Raw genomic sequence first — 21,290 nt, 5'->3', positions numbered from 1 at the left:
GCTTTGTGCTGTCCTTGTTACTTTATGCTCTCCAAGCCACGTCCAAGTCTGTTTTGCGAGTGTTTATTTTGATTCTTTGTTGCCTGTTTTGTTCTCCTGTTTCTTGAGTTTTTCAATGACCAATAGTGCGCTGTTTTATCCTTGAAACTAAAACTTTTTTTTTAGTGAACCCCGTTCTCGCTTCCTTGCCTCCCTGAACTTGTGTCCTCCATTCCTCAAAACCTAACGGTGTTTCGATCTGAGTTTTAGGCTGTTCATTCTGATCATCCATGAGTGAGATCCACCGATACCGATCAAATGGATTTGCTGCACTAGTCACTGAACATGCTACTTCAATTATTATTGAATATGTGGACTATGAATTAAGATGAACCTATTTTTATCCATTTTGTTGTGAACCGAAAATGCCATCACAGTTGCTCATGTGTTTGGTCATGTGATATTTTTAAGCTGAGCCACAATTGGTTGTTACCTGAGCAGTAAGGAACTGTGACGTCATTTTAAAACCACATTCGGACTGTGCGCAAACACTTGCCAACTCACTTCAGATTTATTTCTTGGCACTAAGACGCCACCAGCTCGTCCCAAGGCAATACTGTTATTAGAAAAAAAAGGTTTTCTGTGACAGAACAGGTTCAAACAAATCTTAGAATAGGCAAATTTGAAAATGCAGAACTGCAATAATGGAGGGCTTGATTGTACCTATATAACACCAAAACAAGGAACCAAACAAAAGTGATTGACAACAAGCAGAGAAGAATGTACCTGTGTGGGTATTTTTGTATCCAGTATGTACCCCCTTGTTATTATGCTTTCCGGTGGGGAAGTACTGCTCCTGTTTTCTCTGCTGCGGTGGGTGGGGCTTAAGGTATTGGACTGGCACACCGTTGGCTGCTTGTTAGATTCACTCCCAAACGCCTTTAGGGCATTCCCTGTTGCACGAGACACAATAGCACACAATATCCTCATTGAAACGTCACTCGTATTATCTTTGGTATTTGCCAGGCATCTTCAAAAATATTTATTCATTTTTATGTAACTGTTTATGTACGATACGTATTGAATGATGAGTACATTGCCAAAGGACGTTTGGCTTTGAAGTCACTTTAATTTGTCTTGGAATGTTTACATAGGTATTGCAGCTCTGGTTCGCCAACAAGTTTAGTAGTTCAGTTGGCTCAGAAGTCTGCTTGAACTGCAGCACCTCTGGATGTCCTAACTGTTTTTGCATCAGTTTGAGGGAGGCATTTGCTTATCTTAAATGGCTGATGAACTTAACAACTATTTGGGGCACAGTATTTTTGCATTAAGTGTTTTCAAATAACCAATATTCATGAGGACGTGGCCTGAGTTTTGACTTTCCTGGCAAAGGATTGACAGAAAAAGCAAAAAGCATCAGTATTCTCTCTAAGCCGCTGCCCTGCACCTGCATCTCCACATCGGCCTCATTAACTCATAGAACCTTCTGACATGGCCAAACAACTCAGAGACTCTCTCTGTATCTTTTCTAGGCAGCAGGCCCAAGAGAGCTGCTCTCATTTGCCACGTCGAGCTCGGCGAACATTTCCGCTCACTTGCGAGCGAGTGCATTTCAGTGTGAGTTGAAAATCATTTGGGGGATTGGAAAGCAGCAGTGCTCCGCAGAATTCGTGTGGCGCCGCCACATTACCTTTCACAGGTTGAGTTGACAAAGACTGCAAAGTGTTGACTTCATCAGCACCTACTAATTCGCATTTTCTTGTCAAGGGTTTGCTATTTTTATCTCCCAGGGAACGCACCTGTGACAAGGCACCCCATTGACCTCTGTAGTACTTATGTTCCTATATATAAATATATATAGGAACTTTTGCAAATGCGGTGCTAACACAGACAGTTTGATCTATTTCAAGCAAGGAACATTAATCAATATTGCCGATGAACAAATGATATTTCACGTATTTGTATTGCACCTAAATTTTAAAAGTGGTCAAATTTGACCCGCACAAGATCTCCAGGTAGATGATGCGCCCAGAGATTAAATCGGGCCCCTGTATCTATTTGTTTACCATTTCAGGAAATACTGCACGGTAATCAGGAGTTTAAAAAAAAAAAAATACGAAGGGATGAAGAGAGACATTAACCGTGGAAAGGTTTAAATCTGATTTTCAATACCTCCATCAACTCAGATATCATTTGTGACAGCCTCAGCAACAAGGTGCAAGCAGTGTGAAGCAGATGAGTAATAAAACGAGAAACAGTGAGCTACAGAGGATATTTAATTATGTCTAAACCAAGCAAAAGCGGGGGGGCGGTGCTTGATTTAAAATGCACTGGCGTTTGAGCGTAGTGGTAAACAGCTGTCCACGTAATCATATGCTCTTTCTCATCACAACCGTTTTTCCTGCGTCATCTTGTCTGGATGCATCATGGCTCAGGGTATTAATTTAACTCACTCTGTTAAGTCAACATCATATTTTTGATTCCCGGGCAGAATTTACCTCCAACAGCTGCTCTCTATAAAAAAACACACAGCTTTAAATAACACTACCCCAAATATCAAAACATGCATGTGGTTAAAGAAAGAAAAAAAAATCCTTAAAATTGCATGGACTAAAATATGCCTACTTTGATTACTAACAATTGACTTTCAAGAATATCATCAATCTCCCAAAAGATTGTACTGGTTAAATTAAGCCTAGCATAAATGTCCTAAAAGTTAGAGAAACAATGAAATAAAGTACAGCAAAGCTTTATTTAGCCTAAAGCTCCCGTATCCCAAAGAAAGGCAAATTGTGCACAAACGGTCCACTCACAGAGACAGATGTTTTCGGTGAAGTAGTCCAGAAAGTCTTCGCATTCTTGCCTCTGGTTGCCGCTGGCCGAGCAGGAGCACCACGGTGCCACATTGGAAGTGGCGTTGTCAACGTAGTTTGGCGTGATCGTGCTTCCTGTAGAGAAACAACACTGTCGGCCTGGTTTGCATGGTTTGTGCTACAGCTTTTATATCTAAAAGCTCTCCAAATACACCCACTTGGTGTAAAGGAGTTGACTACTTCAATTTTTTTTTTCAGGTCACACCAGTCTAAAGCCATGAGATTTTACCCATGCAGCAACATAGTGGAGGTGGGATATTGAGTGCTTCAATAAATGTTAGCCAAGTGTGTTTTTATGCTGTGGGGCACCAAGTGCAGGAAGTTATTCTTGCTCTTCTCTCCAATATGTGAAAAACTCATGGCTATTCCTTTCCTTTATGACAAGTTACAAAAACAAAGCGGCACGTTGAAGATAATAAGCGCATCTGTCAGGCCGTTGTCTGGAACCAGCGTGGGTTTTCTTTTTTGAACAAACATTTACTTCTGTTGCTCACTTGTCATCGGCAGAAATATCTCTCACCTCCCCGGAGCTGCACAATTCTCCCTGTCGTCCTCTCACATAACATATGTGGCCGTTACCACTGTTTATACAGCCTTTGCTTCGTCCCATGCCTCCTCCATCTGATCCTCCATCTTCTCAAATATGCACTTACCTATGAGTCCTGTGTAGGCGAGGAGGCAGGCACCGTAGTTTCTTTGCTTACAACCACTGGCAGACACTTCAGAGGGTTCGCAGTCGTACTGAAACTGTGCCAGACGAGACCTACAGAAGACAGAAAGGTTCTGCTGAGCAAGAATATGATGGATTCTTGTATTCTGTTCTGCTTTTTTCCCACTTGGTGATTTAACTTGTCTCAACCACAAAATATTGGCTAGCCTGGTACAGACAAAGCACATTAGACTAAAATGTGAAAGTGACAGAAAGACTAATATATTTCACCACTAAACCCCAAGACTTGGAATCATTAGTAAAACCCACCAGTGTAATGGAGCCCTGGAAAAATAATGACCATGACCAGAGATTTCAATGAGCGATAACTCTGATCCATCTGGCTCTTTATCCATGTTTAATATTTAATGTGCTATTCCAAGAGGCTCTCAGGGGTGTTCGAAACTATGAAGGAGAGTGGGTAAGGCTTAGGGGTAAAACAACGGGTCATTTGGTTGACTAAATGACTGTTTATTTGTTTTCAAAAAGTCTGAAAGTGGAATCTTGGAGGCAGGAAAATATTGGAACCATCCTACACCATTTTCTTTTTCATTTCAATCTTCTAAATGCCTCACCCTTGTCTTTTATGAATTAATCACACATGCATCACCAATCCAAAGGGTTCTCTGAATGAATCACATATAGTACAGACCACACCTCTGTCACCATTTTTTACAGAACGCAGAGGAGTAGCACATGTAGTAGCTACATGAAGTTCCATCGAATCATGTTTGAAAGGGGGTCTGTTGAGTTGCAAAAGCCATATGTTGATCACATAATCGAAAAATCATGCCCATTAGAATGGGATCCCACTCGGATACACAATCAGTGATATATGCTCTATCATACTCACTCGCCTACTGGAGGTTGCCTCCAGTGATTCACAGCTAAATTCTGATGCATTTGTTGCTGAATTCTAAGGGCTAATGACCTTAACTAGATCGATCCTGAACTAGCGGAAAAACATGTAGACCGACCACGACACCAGAAATACTTTGACCTCAAAACCAAAGAGTCAGACCCCTTGCATGGTAGCCACGCAACTACAATACTTAGTTTCAGCGCACAACCAAAGAGTGATCAGTATCTGCTTTTTCTTCGGTTTCATCAGTTTTACCAAGAGCATTTAGAGGACTGCTTATTTCTAGCATGATTCTAGGACCAAGGTGCAGACATAACATTTGGGTTTGTTCCAAGGGTTACGCAGTTACCGTTCTCTGCTCCTCAGGGATGGGTTGAATTCAGAGAAAGAAGGATTAGAGGTTGTTGCGTGCCTAACATGGATCTTGTGTGGGTGCGGGGGACCAGAAACAAACTTTTTCCAGCATGACATTTAACGAATGTCAACAAACAATAAGCTCTCACTAACTTGCACACGTAGTCAGCCTCGCAGATCCTCCTCTGCGTAATGCAGCTGGGCTTTTTCACGCTTTCATAAGAGCACCTGGGAACAATGGTCTGCCTGCGACGCTCCGCGCAAGCCGTGTCCGTGCAGGGGCAAAATAGCAGCTCATGCGTGTGGTCAGCGGGAACGCGGTCGAAGAACCTGCGCAGCGCTTTGTTGCATTTGACCCGGTTGCATAGGCCAGATTTGGCAGTGGGTTTGATGCAGGCCGAGACGTATTCTGTGCGCAGCTTCTGACACAAATCGTCCACGTTACAAGCCTTCGCCGCATCCAAGCAGCGATTCACAGTTACCATGCCAACATCAGAGTCTATAGAAAGAAATACAGAAGTGAACAAAATGTATTCTGTTTTATATATATATAGTATATACAGTAGATAAGCAGGCAGACTTTGCATGAATACCCCGGTTGGAGTACAGTTTGGTTTGTCAGATAAGTTTGTATCAATTGGAATGTGGTTTGAAGATCTCATAACAACAAACCTTCATGACTTCCAAAACGGTGAATGGAATTCTTCAAAGTAAACACTACATTTTGCTGCCTCAGCAGTAAGTCCCCATTCCCATTCATGAATTGTATTACAGTAACACAGTGTGTGACAAAGATATCATTTTGGATGCAGGAATTTTGGTCAGATAAATGGTGTAGCTGTCCTTAGAACAAAACCGGCTTGTCTTTGCCTCAGGCCAGCTGCCAGGGAAAATCCAAGCGTACCCCAAAGGGTACAAAAGTAAAAATATGAAAGTTAATGAAGGTCAGCAGACTTGCCTGCTGTGATGGAGGCCAAACGGACATAGTCATAATCCCTCTGCCCGGTTTCATAAGGGTAACTCTCTACCAAGTTGAGACCTGAGGGAGGAAGAGAACCTGTAATTTTGCTGCAATCTGTCTAAATGATTGAAAATTACAGAACCATTAAGGACGGACAAACGTTTTTAGGGTGAACTATAATTTGTCAACTTTGAACAGATATTCTCAAACTATGAACATGAATACCCATAACCTTAATTAGGACAAGCGCCAAAGTAAATCAATGGATGGATTGCAATATCATACATATTAATACAATGGCACGATTACTCTCTACTTGGCAAACAAGAGCATGTTTTTCAATAACCATCCCTAACTAAAATATAATCAGTTGTGACGTTATCCATCGACCGTTTACCGTGAATGATGGACTGGTGAAGGCTCCAGTAGATGCTCAGGCAGTTCTTTTCCTTCTTCATTCCCCGTTTACACTGGCAGCCGTGCAAAGGGCTGGAAAGCAGGGCGGACACTGCGTTGGCGCACTGGCTCCTGGCTCCAGGTCCCAGCTTCATGCTGCCATTGCCCGCCACGCACTGACGCAGCGTGCGCAGGCGCGGGCTGCAAGTGTCATCGCTTGAGCACATGTCTCCGGCCATCAAGCAGTCGCTGCCGGCCAGTACAACCTCCAACAGAGCTGTGGGAGAGGAAAGCAGAACAATGAGTTGTAAACTTTGACTTGTAAGCTTGTTAGAAAAGTGGTTCTCAAACTTTTATGGCATAAAGCGTATGGCAAGTACCAGTCTGGTAGGCCCAAGCGGGCATCAGAAAAACAAGAATGCAGGATTTTTCCCTCAAAAGTTTATTTGGCTGCATGCTATAGTCTGCTGAAAACTGAATGTTTACATTATAAAGCCAAATTGTCAATTTTCCCTTAAAATCGGTATATGTGTTGTTTGTTAGATTTTATGTATTTATTCATCTCATTAAATAATTTTTGTCAAAGTCAAAGTCAGCTTTATTGTCAATCCCTTCATATGTCACGACACACAAAGAAACCAAAATTCCGTTTCCTCCATCCCACGGTGACGAGACATACAAGTAGGCGACACAAAACAAAAACGAAGGCACAAACCATAAATAATAAATAATAAATAAAATAAAATAAAATGAGCGATGAATAAATAACAGACCAATAACCCATTAAATATGAGGGGCAAAACCGAGCCAGTGTGCATACAGCAAGAACAGGACGCTACGCTGAAAGGGGGAGCGAGTTCAGGATCCTAACAGCCTGGAGTACGAAGCTGTTGGAGAGTCTGGTGGTGCGGGAGCGCAGGCTCCTGTACCGCCTCCCAGAGGGCAGAAGTTCAAACAAAGAGTGAGCGGGGTGACTCACATCACTCACAATCTTGGTCGCCTTGCGGGTGAGATGGGAGGTGTAAATGTCCTTCAAGGAGGGGAGAGAAGCACCAATAGTCTTACTAGCCGTTTTCACTATGCGCTGCAGGGCCTTCAAGTCTTGGTCAGTGCAGCTGCCACCCCAGACAGCAATACAGCTGGAGAGGACGCTCTCAATGGTGCCGCGGTAAAAAGTAGTCATGACGGCCGGAGGAGCCCCCGCTCGCCTGAGTTTCCGAAGGAAGTACAGGCGGCGCTGGGCCTTCTTCGCCAGCGACGCGGTGTTGGTGGACCAGGAGAGATCCTCACTGATGTGCACCCCCAGGAACCTGGCGCTGCTCACTCGCTCCACCACAGCACCGTCGATGGTCAGCGGCAGGTGTTGGGCGTGACCCTTCCGGAAGTCAACAACAATCTCCTTGGTCTTGTCGACGTTCAGCAGGAGGTTGTTGTCCCTGCACCACGCGGTCAGAAGGTCAACCTCCAGCCTGTATTGAATCTCGTCTCCCTTGGTGATGAGACCCACCAGAGTCGTGTCGTCAGCAAACTTCACTATGCGGTTGCCGCTGCAGGTGGCAGCGCAGTCATGCGTCAGGAGGGTGAAGAGCAGCGGACTGAGCACGCAGCCTTGGGGGGCCCCTGTGCTCAGCGTGATGCTGGCGGAGATCTTGTCGCCAACACGTACCACCTGTGGCCTCTGACAGAGGAAGTCCAGTAGCCAGTTGCAGAGGCAGGTACTGAGGCCCAGCTTGTCAAGTTTGCTGATGAGACGCTGCGGCACAATGGTGTTGAAGGCAGAACTGAAGTCCACAAACAGCAACCTCACATACGAGTCCTTCCCCTCCAGGTGGGTGAGGGCCGAGTGGAGGGCAGAGCAGATGGCATCCTCAGAGGACCGTTTGGCTCGGTACGCAAACTGGAAGGGGTCAATGGTGGGGGGGAGAACTGACCGGATGTGCTCCAAGACAAGCCGCTCAAAGCACTTCATGATGATGGGCGTAAGTGCCACGGGGCGGTAGTCATTGAAGCAGGACGGAGCAGGCTTCTTCGGCACAGGTACGATGGTGGCAGCTTTGAAACACGACGGGACGATGGCCTGCTGCAGGGAAGTGTTAAAGATGTCCGTGAAGACACCCGTCAGCTCACCAGCGCAGTCCTTCAGCGCTCGACCCGGGATGTTGTCCGGGCCCGCCGCCTTACGGATGTCGATAGCGGCAAGCGTCCTCCTCACGCTGTCGGCGGAGAGGCACAGGGGCAGCTCGTGGGAAGGGGGAGTGGCCTTCAGCGGGCAAGTGCTGTTCTGAGCGTCGAAGCGAGCAAAGAAGCGGTTGAGGTCATTGAGCAGACGGTTTGTTAGTTATTGTGAATAATAACAATCATATTAGTAAAAATTGAAATTGTACATATACATTTTAAATGTAATTTTACTAAATGATTGGTTGTTTATAATAAAAATAATTCTAAAAAAGGCTACTTAAAATTGATCATTATTTATGATTAAAATAACAAATATTTAAAGACTCAATGACGCAAAACTCCTTCTGCCAACCCAATGCGGAATCTGCTGAAGCCTTTTGATGGACAGCATGTTTCCGTTCTTCTCCTTACTTGATTAAGCAAAACACACTGGCTCTTTGTCGAGTGACCACTGTGCTACTATGTCGTTGTACTAACGAAGTTTTTTTTCTCAATCTGATGTTAAGAATGGATTGATATAATTGTGACCACAAGGTCCTATATGTTTACACAGTTTGTGTATCTTTGTGGATGCTTTCTCATTTCTGAATGTCCTATGATCATCTCCATTATTTAACAGTGTAGAATGTGGATAGAAAAAGAATGAGATGGAATTTCATGCCTTTCTTTATATTCTTACAACAGCTTGAGTTCTTGCATTCATAGCGCATGCCCGACCTTGTCCTCAATAACTTTTATATTGGCGGATTCAATGGCCAAGATATTCAATGAGTAGATGCAACAATTCAATGCAAAAAGTTCATCCATCCATTTTCTGTCGCTTATCCTATTCAGGGTCATGGGTGAGCTGGAGCTTTTCTTATCAGACTTTGAGCAAGAAACAAGGTACATCTTGGCTTGCACTGCTTGCCAACCAATTACAGGGCACAAGTAACCTATGAACAATTTATTTCTCTTAACCTAACAAGGATGTTTTTGAAATGTAGAAAGAAGTTGCTGTACTTTGCTGTACTTTGAGAAAACCCAGCTCAGAGGGAACATAAAAAGGGAGCTGAGATTCAAACATTAGAAATTGGGCAGATATGCTAAACACTACTACACCATTCTTCCTTGATTTCACGAGTCTCCGTTTAAAATGAAACGCAATTAAACGGATAGAAACGTTTTTTTTTTCACCGACTCATTTTATTTTCATGGGAGCTGTGACCTTTAAGACAATTTCTTCCTTTGTTCTCTTGCCACTACGCATTTTCCATGATGATTCTAGGAAGAAAGTAGCTTCTATTAGTTTTATGAGATTTCCATGTCATAGTTCAAGGCATGAGCTCTAATCCGAAGTCTCCGACATCTGCCTCAATAAAACCGCCTCACTTTTATGCACAGCAGATAATTCTGGGACACAATCCTATAACCCGTTACAGGTCTTGCCAACATCACACTTTTAAGTGAGTGTAAGATCTTATATTCTCTTCATTAGATGTCAGCAAAACCCTTCTAATAGAAACCTGTGTATGTGGTAGTGTGTGTAATGTGTGTATCAGCCCGGCTACAAGTGTCGGCTTGTGCTGCGTAGCGCACAAGCCGAAATAGTCACCATTCATTATGAATGCAAATGGATAAGCTGATTTGACATTTCCAATGAGCTCATCTTGATGTAGCGGCGGCTTAAGCCAATTAACCATGTGAGTAATCAATGCGTTCCGAGGCTCAGTTAAGTCCTCACTTTGCCTGCCACATAAATCACAGACGGATTAGCTGATCAGTTACCCGTGCACGCTGACTAAATGGTCCACTGCAGGACAGATAAAATGGAAAATGAAATGTAATGAGGCCGGCTCGAGTAGAGGCATTGCTCCTGCTCCTTCGAATGATCACAGGCTCTCCTAAGATTTGGAAATTGATTTTATGTCTGGATTAACAGGAGCACCTGGCCTTGTCAACGTAAAGTTACTTGAGTGACAAACGCTTCTCTGCAGAGGTTCACACTTCGATAAGCTAGCCCAGGCGTTACACAAACGCTGACACGTAGCTCCTTCTTCTTTTGGCTGCTCCCTAACTTGCTGTTGTCTACCAAAAAGCTGAACGGCTAAATTTATTGAAATAAATCTTTTGAATCCTCGCAATGACGATGTACTGTTGATCAATTGATAGGTGTTGTCTTGAGTGAATAATGCCAATATATGAACAGAAGGATGACAGAAGAAGACTGTTTAAATTCCCTTTTCGAACTGGGCCAGGAAATATATTGGTGTGATTTACTTAACATAAAAACAATAATCAGAGGTAGTTTAAGTACTGTCACTGTGGTACCTTGAGGTGTGTTACTTAGAAAAATACAAAAAGTCTCGATGAATGGTGGGTCGATTAATGGATAGACAAACGGACTGATGGACGGATGGATGGTGTCCAAATACTTTTGTCAGCAGTCATGTTGAACTGAACTTACCCTCTGTTAATTAATGACTGTTTGTAGGTTTCTACATCTTGTTTTTGTCATTTTGGCTTGCTGAAACTGTCAGTGAGCAGCAATTTGTAAACAAATGACTTGAATTTGGATTTCATTTTCCTAGTGCTGTGCATCTGAGTCCATCTGTTTGTGCTTCTAAGAAGAAACAGAGTGAAGATGTAAGCTGCAAACAGTAGCTTCTTGGGCTTGTCGCTATCTGCCAGCTGCCATATGCTTGTCATTTGTGATCGGAGGTAGAATGTTTGTTGCTTTCAAAACTCTTAATTGAACAAAAATAACAAGTCTCAAGTACTATAACACGCAACAAAGTAACATTCTGAGCCACCCTCAAGTACTAAAAAGTTAAGTGCGACCCAACAAGTCCCTTTTATGAACCTTGTCCATTTCCATGATGTCGTCTTTAAAAGAACAAAGCATTGATATAATACATTAAAGACAAGCCAAAAAAAGCAAATATAAATTTAAACATTGTAAAATATTTGATTTTGAGGGCACAAAGTGAGCTATTTCTGACATCAAAGACACGCAGATTGATTTTGAGACAGCAAGTATTCAAAATGAAACGCTGTCACTTGGCTCACACTTCAAACACATGCTGCATTCAAGAACCAGCAGGAAAAAAAGCTGCCTCATTTAGCTTCAAAGTCCTGAAAAGAGTCACAGTCACACTTGAAGCACAATGTGCTTAAAATGCAAAACACTTTTTTTTAATCTGCAGTTTGGCTTGAGATCTGTCCAACAATTTTCATCATTTCAGACCACAGATCTTTCACTCCATGCTGTCTAGTTTAGAATTCTAATAAATAGCGGGAACTCTGACAACAGGCCTGCACACAGAATGCCGACTCTGGGAAACGTTTCGTTAAAGACAGACTGAATGTGGGTGAATACGGACATGCCGGTGGATATAAAAAAAAATTTGTAATTGAAAAGTACAAGACCAACATAAAGGCTTTCAGAATTTGTGTCCATGTGTAAATCACAAAAAACTTGCATTTTAACAGGGGTGTGTAGACTTTGAATCCACTCTATCCAATTTAGATTTTCCCTAATACTGAAACGTCGAAATGTTAATATATAATTGAGTGATTGAGCATTGAGAATTATGTGGAACCAATCTTTTGTTAATTGGTTTCTGAGTCATTGTGGCAGAATAGTCTACAAGTCTCAATGAGCTTCATGTCTAGAGAAGGATAAGACTAAGCTGAGCTTCATCCAAGCAAAGACAACCTCTTGAAGTGTGTTTTAATCATAATTTGGGGATATAATTAAAGAATATATGATTTCTACATATAAGTAATTAGAATTTTTTGGAGGAGTGTTGTCAATCATTCTGACATTTTTGCTATTTGCGTCTGGGTTTCGGACATAACCCATGTGAATGAACAGCAGTTAAAAGCACTCAGAGGGGAAAATAGATTCCTTGATCCTGTTTTTAAAAAAAAAAGAACGAAAGGAAAGAGAAACCACAATGTCTATGCATAATTACATTTAATAGAGCTTCAGATAAAAAAAAAACAAATCCAAAGTATTACACTGAATTTAACAGAGTGCCCCCCCCCCCCCCCCCAAAAAAAAGAAATTCATCTGTTGCAATCAGTCTTTGTTGCTTGAAATAAAAGGGACTGGATTGCACTTCTGACCATTTTTGAATTCAGTTGTGACAATCAATCCTAGGGAAACAAAAAAAAACTCTCATCCAGCGCAACTCATCAAGAATCACAAGAGATTCTATCGGTGTCAATTCGTTATGCGTCGTAGCCTTGAACATTCATTGCTTAGGCAAACCCGGAGAAAATCGAAGATCATCAAATTTTACCTGAACTCAGATAGTAAACACAGAAAATGGATTGCCTGAAAAGTCTGTCTTGTTTGGGTTCTCTGAAGCACCTGAGGCTAACATCATTGGCAAGCTGAAATAAGTTTGAAACTTTTAACTACCTGCTGACGCACACGGGGAAATTCGAGCCAACTAAAGAGCCTCTGCATATTTAGCTTTGACTGAACGCTACAGACATACAGAATGGTAAACCGTTTTCTCCCTGCAAAATTGCTCAGCGTCTCCTTAAACATTCAAATCGTGTCTTCCTTGCAGATGATGATGCGCAGACATGCTATGATAAAGGAGCAGAGACACATAAAGCCAGTCTGATCCTTAATGGAAAGCTAATGTGCTGCTGTGTCGCTCGCGGTTCCGAGGAGACAGGAAGCCTCCTCGGAATGGCAAAGGCATGCTTATGGAAGCTTATCGAATGTCTAAATGTACACACAGGCACACAGCTGGTTGTAACAAGAACGGACGGTAAAAAAAAAAATCCAAACTAGCTAAAATTGTTATCCTGGCAAGTTTCCAGTTTCAAGTAATCATGATTAGAATTTGAGCATTATCACAAAATCAACAGCTGTACAACGTCGGTGCTTTAAATGAGTGAAGGCCAACGACATCATAATAACTTGCGAAGGCTGTGGATAATTCAGGGGAGCACATACGTTTCAAAGTCTTTCAAGCACTGGCGACAGTTAGTCACATGGGAAATCAACTGCCTTACACGTGCAGTGCTCTGAATGACTGAAGGCTGATGATAACTTAAAAGGAAATTTGCCCCAATTGGGTCTCACATTATCCCGTGTTTTATTAACCCCTGCAAAAACAAACAACTCGATTGGAAAAACTTTGAAAACAAAGGCTTGGTTTCAGAACCCAACAAGTGTCATATGGCTGTAGTGAAAGCGGGATATAAATATTGTATCGTATTGTATTTTACTGCAGCGAGCGTCATCTGGCTTTGCTGGCACATCTCAATATGCATTTGCATTATCACATACCGGCGACTCGTCATGTACATTCTCAAAACAGGTCTCAGTTTCCATTGGTCTTAAAGGTGCGCAAAACATATGATACATTTTCACCTGCAATGACTACGGCTAATTGTGTTAATTCATCATCATCGGTTTAAAGTCCATGTTCCAGGCGCCGCTGGGTTGGACTGGATTCTCAGTATGGCTTTCTTCCACCGGGGACAGTCAATGGCCATCTCGTGGTTGAGAGTCCTATACCGAGAACATTTTTGGAGCAAAACTTTTTACAGCCGGATGCCCTTCCTGACACCAACCCAAGGGGAAATTGATTTTCTGTAGGGGTTGACTCCCTTAGCCCATTCCTCTCCCGAGGAGCCCACTGGGCAGTGGTACTATTTAACCCATAGTTGGGGGCTGGTTCGTGGGCACCACGGCGTGTCCACACACCGGTGGGCCTGCGTGCCACACGTCTAGGGGCCAAACCTCCTCCGAGTCCCTTGTAGTTTAGCCTGGGTCCGTGTTGTACCCAGTTACCATGTGTCGCCGCGTGGAGGCACTACATAGGGCTTGCTGTTAGAGAGGCTTTGTACTGGCAGGGAGAGACTTACGCACTCGGCTCTCCCGTTCGCATACTGCTAGCCAGCGGTGAGGGTTGACAGTGAGAAGTGACATGCACTGGGCACTCCACCAACACACTAGACCAGTGGTTCCCAAAGTGGGCGGTACCGCCCCCCTGGGGGCGGTGGAAGGATCTGGGGGGGCGGTGAGGAAGAAAGGGGCGGTAGGGGGGCGGTAGGGGGGCGGCAGTCGATTTGTACACAACACGCCGCTCTGGCCCAGTCAGATCCGACAGCATAGACTACAAAAGCAAAAGCTCAGGTTTGTAATTTCAAGCTTGTAATGTTCAGAATTTTATCTTATAATAAAAACCGCATTCTGGCGGTCAACATCATCTTGAGTTCAAGTCAACATGAAATTGGGGACTCGCCAGAACGCGCCGTGTTGTGTTGTGTTGAGCTGGTTAGGGCAGTGGTCCCCAACCACCGGGCCGCGGACCGGTACCGGTCCGTGGGTCACTTGGTACCGGGCCGCCAAGCCGCACAGAATTTTTTTTATCGACGATCAATTAATTCAGGTCAAGACACTCGTCCCGGTCACGTGACATGTTTCCCCAGTCGAGCCCGCAAAGCTAATATGTGGCGACAGGCTAACTAACCAGGCAGTGAAGCATTCAAAACTGCTTCAACACATGGAGACCAAGCATCCTGCAATAAAAGACAAACCTTAAATCACTTCGGGTGTCATTGTCTCCGATTACGTCTAGATGGGACCGGCTCGTTTCTGAGAAACAAACTCAGTGCTCCCACTAATTCAACGTAATGGTAATGATATTATAAATGTATTATTTATTTATTTATATAAATGTATTATTTATTTATATAAATGCCGGTCCTTTGGGGGGGGGGGGGCGCTAGGAATTCACTGGGGAGCCAAAGGGGGCGCCAGCCTGCAAAAGTTTGGGAACCACTGCACTAGACGCATCATAACAACCCGACTTGGTCTTATGAAGTCAGACACGTTAATTAAACAGTCCAATAGGGCTAACAATTGTTTTAATAATCGATTAATTTATCAGGGTTTTTTTTTTTTAATAATGAATTAACCTGATAAAAACAACTTCAGGTTTCACACTTAGATGTAAAATATTTTCTGGTTTATTCGCCTCACAACCAAGGTACCAAATTTGTACAACACAGGCTAATCTATGCTAAATTGTAATTAATGTGTGTGCAGGGCTACCTAAATTTTCATGAATTTTTCAGGATCTCTGTGTTAAAGACACCCAGTCTTGCTGCCAGCTGTGTCTGTCACTCAAACATCGAGAAAAAGAATGGGAGCAACATTGCCATACAGTTACAAATACTCAACAACAAAATCACCACCTTGGACTTAAGAAAGCTCCCAGCATGCATTTAGACATTGAAATCCGCTGGCAACGGCGGCATAATGCAGCAGACACAATCAGACACAACATGAATCATGTGAGAGCCTCCATCACCATAAAGTCAAAGAACATGGCAAAATCCATAGTGCGGTTTGTTACGATGCTGTAAATCCTCAAGAATTTACTTTGTTTTCCAATTTTATGGATCCAGATGTGCACAAAACTGGCCATGTGCGACAAGAGCGTCTGTTTTTAGAGCTTAGGTTATTTAAATTCCTTGCATGTCTTCCTTGAGAACGCTATCGTTTTATATCTCACTTTGATTTTGCGTCTCAGCGATGTGTAATAGTTGTCATCACTCATCCACGGTGCTGGACGCTTGGTAACAAGTTGTCAATGAAAGACTAAAATGCCAAATGTGGGTCAGATTCCGAAGCAGAGGAGATCATTATGGTGAGGGACCCACGGCAGCTCAGTTACATCGTTTATTGGGGCTCCTTTGCTAGTCTCTGTTTTAAAGTCTGAGACAAGAGGTCATTCGAGGAACAGAGTCTGACATGGAGATCTAAAAGAATCTGAGCTCTCAAGTGTAAAAAAGCCTTTGCACGGCCACATGAGCAAATTCTACCAAGCATTTCACGAGTGCCTTTAAGGATTAGGTTTTCATAGTGGATAGCTAGAAATAATGAGGAAAGGCACCTAGAAGTCATTCCTGAAATAGTTTGAAGGGCTTAAAACTCTGAAATATGTGTTGCTGATGACATCTTCTCTTTTTTTAATTGAATTTGATTTTCTAAATTGGACATGCAGCCTTCTTTAAACTTTTTTTTGTAGGATGCAGCACAACCATTTTTCTAATATGAAAATAAAATAGAATGTACATCAGTAGTATATAATGAGCGGAGCACAGAAGCAGTTTGTTGAATCAAACGTGCAATTTAATGTTTTGTTTCGAGAGGCGCCAGACTTTAGTGCAGCCTTCTGGCAGCGGAAGAGGAAAGATGCTTGAGTCTCGGGGAGAATGCTCACGTCGTCAGATTTGTCACGAAACACCTTGTTTCGAGTGTGTGCATTTTATGGCGGCATCACGCCTTTTCTACTGAAGCACATGGAAAAATATGCCCTTATGAATGACTGAAGACCAACGATACGTATATAAAAGCTGTCTTGATTGGATGCCTTTCAATGTGGCCTTTTTTGTGTCCATCTTTTTGTGCATAGCAATTGCATTTCTATGTCAGGTAAAAATAAATTGTGAAAACAATATCAATAGCTTTTGGCATGAGTGCCTTGAATCTCTGAAGGTCATGAATCACGATATATTGTTGCTGCTTTGAGTTGTTAATAAAAACTTGCAGTGCAGAATATGCTTTGCCATTTGTTCACAATAACAAGATATTTGGGAGAAACACAGAAAGGAATGACTGAGTAACATTTTTTTTTGTACAAGCAGCAATCAGATGCGCGAAAACAGAAATTCGAAACATCTGAAAAGTAGAGTGTACAAAAACCAAAAATCAACATCTTTTCAACTTCAACACTTTGACTGACGGCAGACCAATGACATCATGAGTCCTCATGAAGGAGAGCTCCTTTAAATGCGTCTTTTTTCCCCCCAGGAAGCATGGTGACTATCCTTCACAGTTTTATTAACAGTTTAAAATGTAAATATAAATGAAGGCGCTAAATGAGCTAGATTCGCACATTCCTGTCTTGTTACTTGACAGATGTTAACAACTGTCTGGAAACATGTTGTCCCAAAAGGGGTCACGGAATTGAAATGCAAAACAGGAGCCCTTTTGGAAGTACTTCATGTCATCGGCTATTCTACTAGGTGAAATTTTAAGTAATTCTCTTTAGAGAATTAAGTGTCTTTTCTATCACAGATGGTCTCATCAATGTTGACGCTTTGGTAGAGCAGGAAACGCGTGGGCGCCACAGAGGAATAACTTGTGCTCTAAAACTTTGCATGTACAATTGAAACTTTTGAAATTGGTCTCGCATTGAATTGAACTGAATTGCAGTGCAGACGGGTGACGATTCGAGATTAACGTATGACAGGCAACGTGTCTCCAATCTGCACTGAGCACATTCATCACATGCTTTTCTTTCGATGTAAAAAGAGCTTTTAGGCCAGAGAACAAGACTAAAGGAGAGTAAGACATTGATATCTCGAACAATACACTTAAATTGCGCTATTAGCCTTAGCAACTGCTGTAATCATATACTGTGTCACATTAGCATGACATTGAAATTTACCCCTGACTCTTAAGTCATTCAAAGGCTGTGCAGCCTGTCCAAGGATTTCTGCTATTCTCATTTTATATCAGTACATGTGATTAGCCTTGTCAATCAAACTTAACAATAATGAAACGCTGAAAGTTCACTCGCATAATATTTAACAGGAAGTGGAACTTGACTAACAGTACAGTCAACCCCACACCGTTAAAAAATAAACAGCTTGGAGATGATCTTATTTAGAAAAAGCACACATGTATTGACACCTCAACATAATAACAACTATTTCATAGAAATTATTTTCTGTCTGGCAAAGAGTCAGCTACCTTAATGCTGACACACAAGGCAAAATGCCTTAGACTGACTAATTACTAACAATGACAGTTTTATAACCCTATAAGCAACAGATATTAGAACACAGATGGTGCAGCAACACATGTACACAGAGAGTATGAACATTTTCACAGGCATATATATATATCTTTTAGCCTCTGTGAAAAATGAGCAATTCATTCAGTTGGCAGGGTACACCCCAAGCTGGTTGCCAACAAATAGCAAGGCACACATAGACCAACAACCACTCACTTTCACAACCACACATTTAGACAACTTAGAGTGATTAGTCATTCACTGTAATATTATATTGCCTCTGGTGATCAAGTCATGCACCTCAAAAGGAGCTGCACAATAAATGCATGAAATGAAGATCTAATTCATGAAATGCTATCTAACTGTCTGTACTGTATACATTTATGAAGTGAAACACTATGGAGTTTAATTTTTCATGTTAACACACAAAAAAAAATGTAACGACATGGTGGAACTGAATAATGGAACTTCCATTCATTTCAATGGGGAAAGAGGATTTGAGATACACGCGCAGAAATTTGCTAGCGTGGTCACCCAATGAATTTAACTGGTAAGTTAAGGCACTTTTGTGCGTTGAATCGAGCTGAGACGTTTTATTTAAACGAAAGTAGTGCTTTGCGGTTGGCATCTACTGTGTGAGTAATTAAAACCTTTATGGGGAGACTTTAATTACTCACAAATTTTCACTGTTAGCAGCAGGGTTTTGTCTCTACACTTTACTTCTGTGACACCAATTATTACTTTCCTATTATTCTGGGCTTTCTTACCATCTTGTAGAATCACAAACGCTACAAATAGCCAAAGGGCAAAAAAAAAAAACACCAGTATGAAAATGTGTCAACAGCCAACCATGAATAGGCTAATTATAACTTTTATAAGTAACAAAAAGGTGATTTACTTTATTTTACATTTTTGCCGTAATTGTCACCTAAAAAGTCCAAAGGAAGTCAACCACCATAACGCATAGGAACCAAACTTTTCACAGGCAAAGGTTCCAGTGTTTTTTTTTAAGAAAACATTCCCAGCGCTGTTTTTGTTATTCAACAATTTCATGCAATTCTGCCAAGTAATGTAAACATTGGTTTGAGCCCCACGGACTTGAAAAAAAAAGTCGCCATTTCCCTGTTTCTCCAGGCCACACCATCTTTATGCGCATTCATGCCAAGCAACATCAGTGTTTTGGTGACCTTTTATTGGCCACCACAGTAAGAAATGTTGTTTTCACAAAGCCAAACAACTGTTTCTCCTCTTTCTCCAGAAAGACATGTACAAGCCTACTGAGGCACATAATCCCTAGCAGCAGGTTAGACTGCATAAAGAGCCCACCGACATCAACTACATCTGACTGCAAGCACTCTTTGACAGCAAATCATCAAAATGGTAAAAACGTAAATCATCAATGCTTTCAAATGTAAACTAATGGGATGTTCTCTTACTATTAATGAGAGGTTATTTGGAAAAACAGACCCTTCGGTGAGAGCATAGCAGACTGTCGATGTTTAAGCGCCATAAAGGCATACACCATTTATATTGTTTTTCATTGCTCACAAACACAGCAAGGAGTCCTAATTATTGTACTGTGGAACTGCTACTTAACATTGGACTTCAAGCAAACATTTTTTATTTCAGCGTTGTCACAACACCTTATTAGACCTTATTTAAGACAGCATTAATGACTTTTTTCTGAAAGAAGCAGAGAAGAAGGGGAGCGGGAGGAGGAGTCTATATTGATAATCTTTCAGTGAACAAAACTATTTGATTTCAGTCTGACTGATGTGTACCATTTGAGAACCTGCTTGCACTGTTTGATATGATTTGACACCAACTAAATCATTGAAATGCTTAACACCAAATTTCCAAGGGGAGGAGGATTTTTTTCACGATAAGAACAATTGAGTAAACATTGACATCAATGTTAGTTTCTTGCACAAGCTTCGGTGGCTAGCAGCCATATGCGTATTTGTAAACAACAGGTAGCAATGTATATATATATTATATATATATATATATATATATTATATATATATATATATATATATATATATTATATATATATCATCGCTCTTATATATTCATTGTTTGTGCCGTCTTGTTTTTACTTTTTGTGCTGTTTACTTGTATGTACGTATATTGTGTAATATGTCTTGTTACCGTGGGATAGTGGGAAACGTAATTTCGATCTCTTTGTGTGTCTTGACATGTGAAGAAATTGACAATAATGCAGACTTTGACTTTATACAGTATATGTGAGTTTAAATGTGCTTTAAACTGCATTATTGGTTGATTTCACTCTAGTGTGCTTCAATTTCTTTATTTTTGGTTGATTGTCAATTTACTTCTGATTAAGTCATAAAGCTTCCTGATGCTGTAGTGATTAGAGAGAGTAACAATCATCCCTGTAGCTGGGATTCAATTTCCAGACAAGTATCTATGTTCTCTATTTAAAAGAAAACAATTATTTTAGGCCCCCAAGCTCAAGTGGTACATTCAATGTTTGCGTGCCTCTTTCAGCCTGCCATTGAGATTTCTGTGTGGTGTGCAACACAAAATATTGGGTAGAGGGTAAGTTGATTTTCCCTTTATATGACATAATTCAAGTTCCTTTCCCGGTGTTATAATGGCGAGAGTTTACAGACTCAAGGAAATTGTAGGTTATCAACAAGGCATATTTTGTTCAAACTTGTAGGTTCCTGTCGAAATAATTGTAGTATTTCCAAATGTGTTCATTTATAGCTCATCCCACAAGTTGTTCAAAATCCCAAAGGAGTGTGTGGCGATTCCTGTCAGGGCGGCACATTCACAGTAATGTTGCTCTGGTTTCACAGTGATCACTCACGCCGTGCTGTCGAATCCTTCGTGGTATTCTCTTCATCCGATTAATTAGGGCCTTAATAAGCACTCTGGGAGGGATGCGGGTGGTGACAGGGCCAAAGGCTTCTTTGCACAAATGAGGCCAAATTCTTGCCACTGCGGACTTTAATGAGAAGGCAGAAGTATGGCGGTGTCAAAGAAAAGTTCCTGTTCACTTGAGTTTGTAGCCACAATACAGAAAAAAAACTGTTATGAAAACAGCTGACCCACTGTCCCAGTTTTTACACTGCGCACTCATGTTTAACAAAATACTATCAGAGCCTGTTTGTAATCATATTCCATATTCATT

At 41.8% G+C, this 21,290-nt stretch overlaps 1 protein-coding gene across 1 annotated transcript in view; it reads right to left on the bottom strand.

Moving 5' to 3' along the window:
• Nucleotides 1–21,290, bottom strand: part of gfra4b (GDNF family receptor alpha 4b) — a 34,907-nt gene that overhangs the window by 1,596 nt on the left and 12,021 nt on the right. The window contains exons 2-7 of the mRNA XM_037262358.1: nt 6,136–6,411; nt 5,736–5,816; nt 4,931–5,276; nt 3,506–3,615; nt 2,793–2,927; nt 766–932 (exon numbers count right to left, since the gene is read on the bottom strand). Coding sequence (XP_037118253.1) covers nt 766–932; nt 2,793–2,927; nt 3,506–3,615; nt 4,931–5,276; nt 5,736–5,816; nt 6,136–6,411 — 1,115 coding nt within the window. The remainder of the gene's footprint in view (nt 1–765; nt 933–2,792; nt 2,928–3,505; nt 3,616–4,930; nt 5,277–5,735; nt 5,817–6,135; nt 6,412–21,290) is intronic.

The sequence above is a fragment of the Syngnathus acus genome, chromosome 10 (assembly GCF_901709675.1).
Source record: "Syngnathus acus chromosome 10, fSynAcu1.2, whole genome shotgun sequence".
Lineage (NCBI taxonomy): Eukaryota > Metazoa > Chordata > Actinopteri > Syngnathiformes > Syngnathidae > Syngnathus > Syngnathus acus.
The sequence above is the reverse complement of the archived record's forward strand: the minus strand, read 5'-3'. Positions and strand labels throughout refer to the sequence as shown.